Source organism: Mytilus edulis, chromosome 11, assembly GCF_963676685.1.
Source record: "Mytilus edulis chromosome 11, xbMytEdul2.2, whole genome shotgun sequence".
NCBI classification, from domain to species: Eukaryota; Metazoa; Mollusca; class Bivalvia; order Mytilida; family Mytilidae; genus Mytilus; species Mytilus edulis.
Genome location: NC_092354.1, coordinates 79,667,418 through 79,678,437, shown reverse-complemented (window position 1 = coordinate 79,678,437; position 11,020 = coordinate 79,667,418). Strand labels below are relative to the sequence as shown.

Here is an 11,020-nt window from a genome sequence, read left to right as displayed (position 1 = left end):
TTATACTGTTGCCTTTATTTATCAGTGTGACCCCTTAGTCATGTTAACCGAAAGTCCATAATATCAGTTGTTTTGATTTTTTCAGGATGATTTTGTGTATATATATAATGTGTACAAATTGTAGTGAAGTACAAATTATAAATTGTACAATAATTTGTACAGTACTTTTGCATGTTTTGTACAAGTTATCAGTATTTTGTAAATCTCTTTACATAATTAGATTAAATATACACAGTGTACAAACACAAAGTTTATTCAAAAGCACTGACATATGTTGTGGACATAAATTGATATAAGCCAAAACATATAAATATCTAAACCATTAGGTGTCCTTATTTGTAGTATTCAGGACAAGCTTAATGTAAGATTGACGTATAGACCATCAAAATATGAATAGAGTGTTTATAAACAAATTTCTTTTTTTTTGTGATCTATCAAATAGAATATTGTGATAAAATTTGAGAAGAAAGGTTTTATAATATGCTTTTAGAAAAAAATGGCGTCACCAACCTTTTTTTCTTGAAACATAAAAACATTTCTGTGTCAATTCCTTATACAACCTTTACTATTTGAGTTATCTCGCCTTAAATGGCTATGTTGACAATGTGATTCTAACAGATCGAATATTTGGTATTTAATAAATCTTTTTATCATTGTCTATATAATACATCAATCACTAAATTTGCTTTATTTTTATTAAACAAAATAACGGTACACAGTTAATCTTCTTGAAAATAGTCAATGATCATGTATGGTGTTGGTATGTTCCTCAGTGTTTGGTGGATTGGTTGAAAAGTAGCAAGTTAAATTTGTATTATTTATGCATTCAACGAGAAAACACTTAGATATTAAAATGTTAAGATTCATTCCGTAGTTTCTTTCTTTATCATGTTTATAGAAAAAGATTTATTTTATTTGAATTTTCGATATATATTGATTAATTTAATGCATATGGTGTCATACATAACTCTAACATTTATTCTATTTCAATAAATAGAAATCTTTGCCACATTGATGTATAAGAATGACACAAGTTGCAATAACATACACCAATGAACTAATACACCACAAAGGAGGGAGGGACTTAATCGTTTTGACCTGTAATAAAAGCTGTATGGAAAGGAGATTGGTGAAATTAATTTGGACAGCCATTGAACAATGGTAGTAAATGGAATTTCGATAAACATTTGTCCTTACTACAGATTGCACAACTATTTGTGTAAGATTTTCCAATTTATTTCGTCCTCTAGCATCACAAACGATATTCATATTTGGAACCGTTTCGTTTGCAATGTTTTTTTTACCATGGACTCATCATAGAGTTTTGTACACGTTATAATTTCCATGAGTTGGAAGGGGTTTTCTGAATCAACTTTTACCATGACAAATGTTTAAAAGATATATATGAACCAATAGAGTTGAATGCTTAAATGACCAAGCATATAAAAAGCATAGTAACAAATTAGATTAAACCTTTATGCTATTGGGTTTATAATAAAGTGATTCAAGTTCTTCGATTATCTTCTTAAAAAACAAAACAAATATCAGAGCGATGGATAGCCATAATCTAAAAATGTCAATAAAAGGAAATTAGCACACACATTCATTTTATAGGTTTAAAAGAAAATGTAAAGACTAAAGAAAAAGAGATCAACAAATATACCACTAAACTTTAGCAAACAAGAGACATTTGAGATTGACAATACATTGCAAAAACCATACGTGAAATTTGGTACTCCTGAAGGGTTATTAAGAATATTTTGATTTGAGTCTCTTATTAACTAGTGCATTTTCATTTTTAAAAACAAAACAATAACGGATGGTTGTAATGATATAATAGAAATACTGCAAACAATATTTACATTTATTACAAAATACTCATCAGAGGTGCTCGCTAAAACATTAAAAGTCAAATCAAATACATAATTAAAAAGCAATTAGACCAAGGAAAGATACTAGTATACCAAATCTGTGTTATGTCAACTATGCAAAAAACTGGATAATACTAATAACTCGTAGTCACTGTCGAGATTAAAGTCCACGATGACCTTCAATTTATCTTATATCGTTCAGAATGACAAAATAGAATCTCAAGAGCCACTTAAAACATATCAAACTACAACACGTTATCATTCTCCATGCTCAGGCATGACTGTTTTTATCTAACTAAGTTCATGTAACTGCGGTATTCACCAAATCATCAGGTAAAGTTTTCTTTATGTTTATCATGTTTATATGCATTTATAAAACAATGAAACGTTATTAATTTCTTCAAAATAACAGAAACTAATTTACTTGAAAAATTGATTAAATTGTCTAACTTCTATTTGTTTAGATCAGTGTGCATTCAGACTTCTGCTATGAATTTCCTAACAACTTTCGAATTGAACACATAGTCAGGTATAGTTTCCATTGGTTTTCATATGCATTTATAAAATAATGAATATATTAAAAAAACAGAAACTTATAAACGTGGAAAAGTTGTATTAATTATAACATCTATATTCCTTTTTATTTTTTTTAGGTCGGTGTGAAATCGACCATCTGCTATGCATTTAACAACTGTCGTCACCATCATCTGTGTTTTATCGATTCCTTCATGCGATGCTCAATTTGATATTAATAGTATTGTCAGCATACTACAAACTATGACCATTCAACAAAAAGCTGGATTTTTGCTCGATTATTTAAACAACCCGGAAATTTTTGATAGACTGGAACATATATTTTTTGAGGCACAAACTTTGCTTTACGAAAAATCGACGTTAAGACCCGAGATCACGGACCATTTCGTACCATGGACGATGGGTGAATTGCCGAACCTACTTCAAAGTCAAACATTCAAAAACTGTTTTCACATTTTTGCCGAAGAGATAAACAAAGCTAATGTATCGATCGTTAACAGGACAAACGAATTTACTGTCATGTCTGGAATTTTCTCACAAATGGACTGGCTCGATGTTATTGATAAAATATCAGCTGACATCTTTCAACATTGGATGGTAACTCAAGGGTCGGACAATGTCGTAGCTAAGAAAATCGTAACTGCTGTATTTGCAGAAATACAGAGAACCATTAGAACTTATATCCTTCCTGTATTACTAGGTTTACTAGCTGAAATTAGCAAGATCAAACCAGAATCACAATATTCGGTTACAACAGATGAATCTGTTACACCAAAGCAAATGTCTTCAACAACGACAAACACACAACCACAATCCATTATCACCGAAGTAAAGAATGCGAAAGACTTCAACGAGAAACAATTATTGATTTATAATTACCTTGTGAATTCGAATAACAAAGGAATATTTGACAAATTGGAAAGCATACTGATATCTATCATCCCGTTGTTTACTGATCAACCTACCATTCGCGAGGATATTCAGTCTATATTTTTCCTGTGGACACTTGGTACCTTACGAGACTTTTTAACTAGTAAAATGTTCACGAACAGTTTTGACTTTTTCGTCACCAAAATGAACCAGGCTGACTTAACTGGATTAAACATTACGGATGAGTATCAATTTATGGCAGGTGTTTTTAAACAGGTAGATTTGGCAGAGATTCTTGAGAGGACTATTTTCTATGTCGTAACATCATTGTCTCTCAAAGAAGGTATGTATCATATGTATTGACTAATTACACAAGTAATGTTAAACGGAATAGATGGCTATCAATTTAATGTGCATCGATTTAATTCAATTTCTTGTTTTTAATTTTTAATGTTTAAGTGAATCCCCCCCTAAAATAGAATTCTATATAATAAGTACACGAGTAGTGTTAAACGAAGATAACATAAACCAATTTCAAAAACTTTATCTTGAAAAAAAACTTATTACCTAAAGTTGCACTTCATCTTAATTTCAAAAGTATGTATTTATTTATGAATGAGAAGACTACACATACAAAAAAGCAAAGCAAATGGGAGTCAATTTCAAGATCCTTTGATATATGCTGCTCTTCTTTTGAGTTTTTTATATCGGGCTAGAATCGTGTATGAACTGGTGCAATGTGTTAAACAAACATTTGGTAGTTTAAATGGAACATGATCTCAAACACAACACATACTACACCATGTACACCAAAAAGACGTCGTCTTTAAAGATAAATAAAAAAAAAAATCTAAATCGACCGAGTATAGAGAGATCTAAAAAATAAAACTTTTAAGATGTAGTATGATTGTCTATAAATAAACTCATCATAGATACCAGGACTAAATTTTGTATATACGCCAGACGCGTGTGTCGTCTACAAAAGACTCATCAGTGACGCTCAAATCCAAAAAAGTTAAAAAAGCCAAAGAAAGTACATAGTTGAAGAGCAAACAACTATCTACAGGTTCTGGTTGTAAGCAACTATAGGCTATTCACCGTACGACCAACAACAATGCACAAACCCCACATATTTTCAAGGGTTCGAAATGTAATACGAATCATTCAATCAAATGGAAGCATCACAGGCTAGTAAATAAGGAACCAAAAAAAAAAAAAAAAACCCTAAAAAAACGATTACATGCTCCTCGGACAGGCGCCTGTTTATAAAACTTGAATTAATGATAGATTAACTATTGTTTAAGTCGAGTATAAAATGTGAGATGCCTATTTAAGATAAATGTGTTATTGAGTATTTAGGTTCATTGTATGTTGTAACGACATATTAAGAATGCATGCCAGTGATTTAAAAGAGGAACGTAAGATACCAAAAGGACAGTCAAACTCATAAATCGAAAATAAACTGACAAGGCCCTGCTAAAAATGAAAGATACCAACAGACAAACAATAGAACACATGACACAACATAGAAAACTAAAGAATAAGTAACACGAACCCCACCAAAAACTAGGGGTGATCTCAGGTGCTCCGGAAGGGTAACCAGATCCTGCTCCACATATGGCACCCGTCGTGTTGCTTATGTTAAAACAAATCTGGTAAATAGTCTTATTCGGTCGGTCATATTCATGAAAGGTAAGGAAATTGTAGTTACGACATAAGGAACATATCCGATATCATTTGTGAAACGGTTATCCATAACGGTCAACCAACTCGTGATGGCGTCAGTAAAATTTACGAAGAGATGATTTCAACTTCACCATTATAGTAATAGCCAGCGACATACACAGTAGTTCATTCCATGACAAAGATAAATGTTTTCGATTCTTACCATTATTCTAGATAAATGCTCCTATCACTCCTGTCAAAATAATGGCACATGCACTTTTAGAGGTGATGAATACTTATGTCAGTGTCCAGTTGGTTATGGTGGAAAAGATTGTGAAATCAGTAATCATTTATTTCAACTTATTCTAAATAAACGACATTGTATGATTCTTGATTAAAAAACTGAAGTATAAAACATCAAATAAATGTTTTCAAATGAGAAACAACAGAACCAGTAAACAATGAATAAACAAATAAAATTATATATTAAATGCATACTTTTTCTACCATTGTTATTAAATTTCAACTAAGTATGTAGAAGATAAATATAACCCTGACGAACAGGTAAAAAACACAACCATTTGAAAGGGTAATCTTGTTATTCACAAATGTAATATATATGCGTAAATAAAATGTAAAACATGCAAACACAGTACACAAAAAACAACAAAAGTGAACACATAAAAAGCAGTCAATTTACTTTATTAATTATATAAAATATATTAGATAATTGAAACGTATATTGAGATTCTAAGAGCGACTTTGATTTTCAGACATTATCAAATGTGACAATTTACCATGCATGAATGGTGGCCAATGCTTAGATATAACCAACGGATATCACTGCACCTGCCCAAAAGCTTTTACTGGGGAGAATTGTCAACACGGTTTGTTATCTACTTAATTACTCCAGATCGTGATTGTCGAGAAATATTGTATCTTTCAGATCCCTCCAAAGTTTACATGCTATTACTTTTGATATCATGTATATGTCATGCTTGTATACCTCATAACGTTGCTCTGTGTCTGATGACTGGAATTCAAAACAAGCATTTTTCTAAATCTACGAAATTCATGAATTTGTCATTTTTTTTTACTTGAAGAAGATGTTTTATATTAATACACATTCTTTAAAGAGCAGGACACTATGAAATGATTTTAAAAGGATTAAAAATATTTTGTTTTGTGCGATGCTATTAATATTAAACATCTTCTTGAAGTGAATGAAACAACACCATTATTATAGACAAACCTTTGTTGTGCAATTCGAATTTGATATGAGCGTCACTGATGAGTCTTATGTAGACGGAAAGCGCGTCTGGCGTACTAAATTGTAATCCTGGTAACTTTGATAACTATTCGAATATTTTCAAATCAGACGCGCGTTTTGTCTACGAAAGACTCGGCAGTGATGCTCGAACCAACATATTGAAAAAGCATTTCTCTTCTTCTTTTAGTGAAGAGATAGATCTTCGGAAATATGATTTGATCAAAACTACAGGACAAGGTTGTCGTACAAAATAAACATCAAACTTAATTAGTTATCGTGCATTTTATAGATATAGGAAGATGTGTTGTGAGTGCAAATGAGACAACTCTCCATCCAAATAACAATTTATTAAGGTAAACCATTATAGATCAATGTACAGCCTTGGCTCACATCGAACAACAAGCTGTAAAGGGCACCAGAATTACTAGTGTAAAACTATTCAAACGGGAAAACCAACGGTCTAATCTTTATAATAAACGATAAACGAGAAACACGCATAAATTATCCTTTTCCTAATTTGTTTTCGTTGTATTGTTTATAGTAACGGGAACAATATTGCACACTAGACCTATCATTCATGCATTATCTACTGTGCAAGTAAATTACCATTCTGACGCCAAACTGGTATGCAACGTCGAAGGCTTCCCAGTACCGTCAATAACGTGGAAATATAACAATGTAAGCATTATTTAAAATTGTACTATGTAACGGGTCGTATGATAAAGGAAGACACAATGTTTTAGCTTAGTTTATGGTGTTCTTTCATCATTGCTTTGTTATCAATTTTAAATGTCAATGCACATAAAATTTGTTTATTTTCTGAAGCAGAAAATTGTTATTTACAATGCGTGTTTGTGTTCTTTATTTTCTGATGTTTTTTTTACAACAGATCTAAAACACATAAACATAATCATGTATAACATTCCTCTTCAAAACGATATTTTGTAAGTTTTTATCACTTATATCGTAATTACAGTTTTCTACAGAATCACAATAAAACAATACAATTGTTGTTCCTCGTTCTAGATTGTGCTAATTTAGACTTTTTTTTTAATTATTACAGAACGTTTTGTCATATACTGGAAACATGTTAGCTATACAGGATGTAACAAGTGACAAAACAGGACATTACACATGCATAGCAACGAACGATGTTGGTGTGAGTCAAGCTGAAATACAACTAGAAGCAATCAAAGGTAAAACATTTGTACGAACAGTGATAATGATCCATACAACACATGACATGATAGACTGAACAATAATCCTAACAAAAGTTGGAACAGCCATTAAAACTACAAACCAAGAACACTAATTTCTACTAGTGTATGGTATGTTAGTGTTTAAAGCACACACTGTAATCAAGCTTTGTTCAATGATTTAAAATTCACAAATACTTTCATTACGGAAGTTACCATGTGATCTAATTTTTGATTAATATCTAGTAGTTATTTTTTGTAAAGTTTCAGATATTGCCCGGATTATAACACCACCTACTGCAGCTGTTATTATGACTGGTCACTCCCACAATTTCACCTGTATCGCTACTGGACAGCCAACACCATCGATTGAATGGACGTTCGAGACGGTAAGCTTTGTTTAGTATTGTATACTTAAGGATATTCCTGAAACAAAACCTTTGATTTGTCATTGATTGTCTATGTAGAATATTTAATGTAAAGCGGTCCTGCTTACGTGTTACAAAAAGTAAAATCACGACGAAACTTTCAAACGGAAAGTCCCTAATCAATGGCACATTCAAACGCTCAAACCCACCAAACAAATGGATAACCATTGTCAAATTACTAACTTGATACAGGCATTTTTTTTAGCTAAACCTCTGAATTGTATGACAGTTGCATCAATTTCCATATTGTGATCAATATAAAAGATATCATGCGTGACCATGTATGCCTTCTTCGTGTTACAAAAGGAATTATACAAACACGTTACGTTTATGACACAGCTTAATTTTACGCTGTTGGTGACTGTATCACAAAAGTGTAGACACGAAAAACAATTCATTTCACAGAAAGCATTGTTTACGTATACAAATAATTAACCCTTGTGTTGGAAACCTGTAAGAAGTACTTTGAAAATTGGTTGCATAGAACTGTATTGCTCGTTTCGTTTAAACGGTGCGTTTTTTTTACACAGCGCCGATACCCTTAAAACATTGTCACGATATTAGTCCTATGACTTTTGTGTTAGAATTATTCTCTTGCAATCTGATTTGTTTTAGTTTATACATCATTCAACCACGATACCGCCTCATCAGTTATACCATCATGGAACGATTCTAACTTTAAATGCAATAAAAGCACAAGAATCAGGAACTCTGACTTGTACAGCACGTAACGATATTGGAGATGAGCAGGTTTCTGTTCCAGTTATATTCGACATGCGTAAGTTCAAATCGATTAAGATATCAATAGAATCATGTGTAATTTAGGCAGTGACTTTAAATGTTACCAAATCTTTCTGAATCTTCAAATCTTAAAACTGTGTTGTACTTTTTTACGTTTTCTATATGTTATTCGTTTTTTTTTTTGGGGTCTTGTATGTTTTTTTTTACATCAAAGTCAATAAACCTTGTCAGCAATGTACAAGACTTAAATATATACGATTCCCGGTCCTTATTGTAGTCATGGAACGGCGAGTTGTACAATTTTATGTATCCAAAGACATTTTTTGGCATTCTATATAAATTGTGGCTGTGTGAATCATTGTTAGCAAAGTTTTTGTTATCTCCCTTTAGTTCAGGATTTGTGATTGTTTTTTGTATGCTTTTTGTTCAGTCTAGCATATTGTTAATATATCTGTCAGTTGAGCCGATATGCCTGTATTTTGTATCATGATCTGTTTAACGAACTGATGCTGCATAATAAACGAATAAACCGAAGGTTCCAAACAGTGAAGAATATTTTACTTATGCCATTTCGAGTTAAAAATTGTTTGACAGATATTGAAAACTAGTATATGTTGTGTTTTCAATGACGATTTTCACCTTTGTCATTACAAAAATATCATCCTCTTTTTGTCGAATATGACATCACCGAGTTTGAATGTACACAAGTAACACATCGGGTGGCAAGCAGGAAGCAGACACCACGTACTCTTGGTGAACATATCAGATCAACACCCGGTTGTTTGGTTGGCTATATTTCATGTTGTATTTTAGATACGTATTGCTTGACTAGGTGGTTTTATCATTATGTTTGTAACTGTAGAAGATTTATTGTAACATATGGTATTGATATTCGGAATCTCTATTAAAGAATTGATATCATTTGAAAGAGCTACCAATCCGTGTCAAGTGTTACAAAAAAATTTAGCATACATTTAAAAAAAAAAATTTTGTTAGCATAATTTCTGCAAAGATATTTCTCTTCCTAGATAAACATATTTAGTCTCCATATCATTTTACTATTAGTTGTTTGAAATAATACATCACAAAACATGAATGATGATCGATATCTAAATCAGTTCACTTTCAGAAAAGTTCTATATTCATCATTGACAATAACATAAAATAAACTTGACATCGCATCAAACAATAACGCTGGAAACTACAAATCTGAAAGTCAGGAGATTAAAATCAAATGCTTGACCACAGAGGTATTTATAACCAATGATATTTGATTTATACCAGCAGAAATATAAAAACCCATTGGTATGTGAGGTTTTCTATGAGCAATATAAACAAAAGTCAAAGCCATAACTAAATTAACATTAGGTCAACTTTGGCTGCAAGCGTTTCAACAATAATGTCGTAACGCTTTTCTTCTTGTATCAACGGGTAATTTAAAATGCAAACAAATGAAAGCCATGATATGTTTCTAGCGTAATATTCATAGTGTCTATTTTACTTTCAGCTTCCGGAAGCAGCGTTGGTTTTGGATAACTGATACAAGACGTGAACATTTTATAAAATAGTTTAATCAAGAAATGTTAACCAGATGTAGTAATTTTGCCGTTTGTTTATGTGTTACATATCTGTTTTTGTTCATTTTTTGTACATACATAAGGCTGTTATTGTTCTCGTTTGAATTGTTCCACATTGTCATTTCGGGGAACTTAGTATCTGACAATGCGGTATGGGCTATAATCGTTGTTGAAGGCCGTACGGTGACCTATAGTCGTTAATTTCTGTGACAGTTTGGTCTCTTGTGGAGAGTTGTCTCATTGGCAAATCATACCACATCTGCTTTTATTTATATGTAATAAATTGTTTTGAAAATATTTACTAAATGCAAATGCAAGTTTTGTTTGGTTTTTTTTATTGTCCATGCAAATTATTTTTTTCATAAGAACGTTTGTCTTGTCAAATGTGGTATAAATCATTATGAAACACTCTGTTTGAAGCCAGTACGTTGTAGCCGATGTTAACAGATATCATTACGAAATGAAGAATTAATGTTAGACATTGTTGACTCGAAAAGAATAAAAAAACCAAAGGAATCATAGAAGGAAATTTGTGTTCTGAAACAAAACACATTTGACCATACACTTCAGTACGCTCTAAATATCTCAGAGACACTGGGCAATGAACGGACAGAAACGCTCAGGCACGTGCTTTTCACAAATTCAAAACTAGATGTGTCGAAACGACACGAATGGCTCCGTCTCAAAAAGTTGAAAACTCTGGAATTTCAACAGCGCATGTGGACACAAACATGATGGTAGTCTCACATATAAAAAAGCAGCTCAAAATATGAAGGCGTATATAAAATAGACCGTATAACTGTATAACAATCTTTAAAGTCGTAAACCCTTAATTTCTGCAAAAAACATCAGAGCAGAAATAACTCGT

At 31.9% G+C, this 11,020-nt stretch overlaps 1 protein-coding gene across 1 annotated transcript; it reads left to right on the top strand.

Moving 5' to 3' along the window:
• Nucleotides 1–2,584: 2,584 nt before the first annotated feature.
• LOC139494636 (uncharacterized) lies at nucleotides 2,585–10,111 on the top strand. Its single transcript, XM_071282795.1, has 7 exons — nucleotides 2,585–3,618; nucleotides 5,714–5,827; nucleotides 6,752–6,888; nucleotides 7,274–7,406; nucleotides 7,671–7,795; nucleotides 8,450–8,612; nucleotides 10,083–10,111. Exons 1-7 carry the CDS (start codon nucleotides 2,649–2,651, stop codon nucleotides 10,109–10,111), a joined length of 1,671 nt encoding a protein of 556 aa, XP_071138896.1. The 5' UTR covers nucleotides 2,585–2,648.
• Nucleotides 10,112–11,020: the final 909 nt, after the last annotated feature.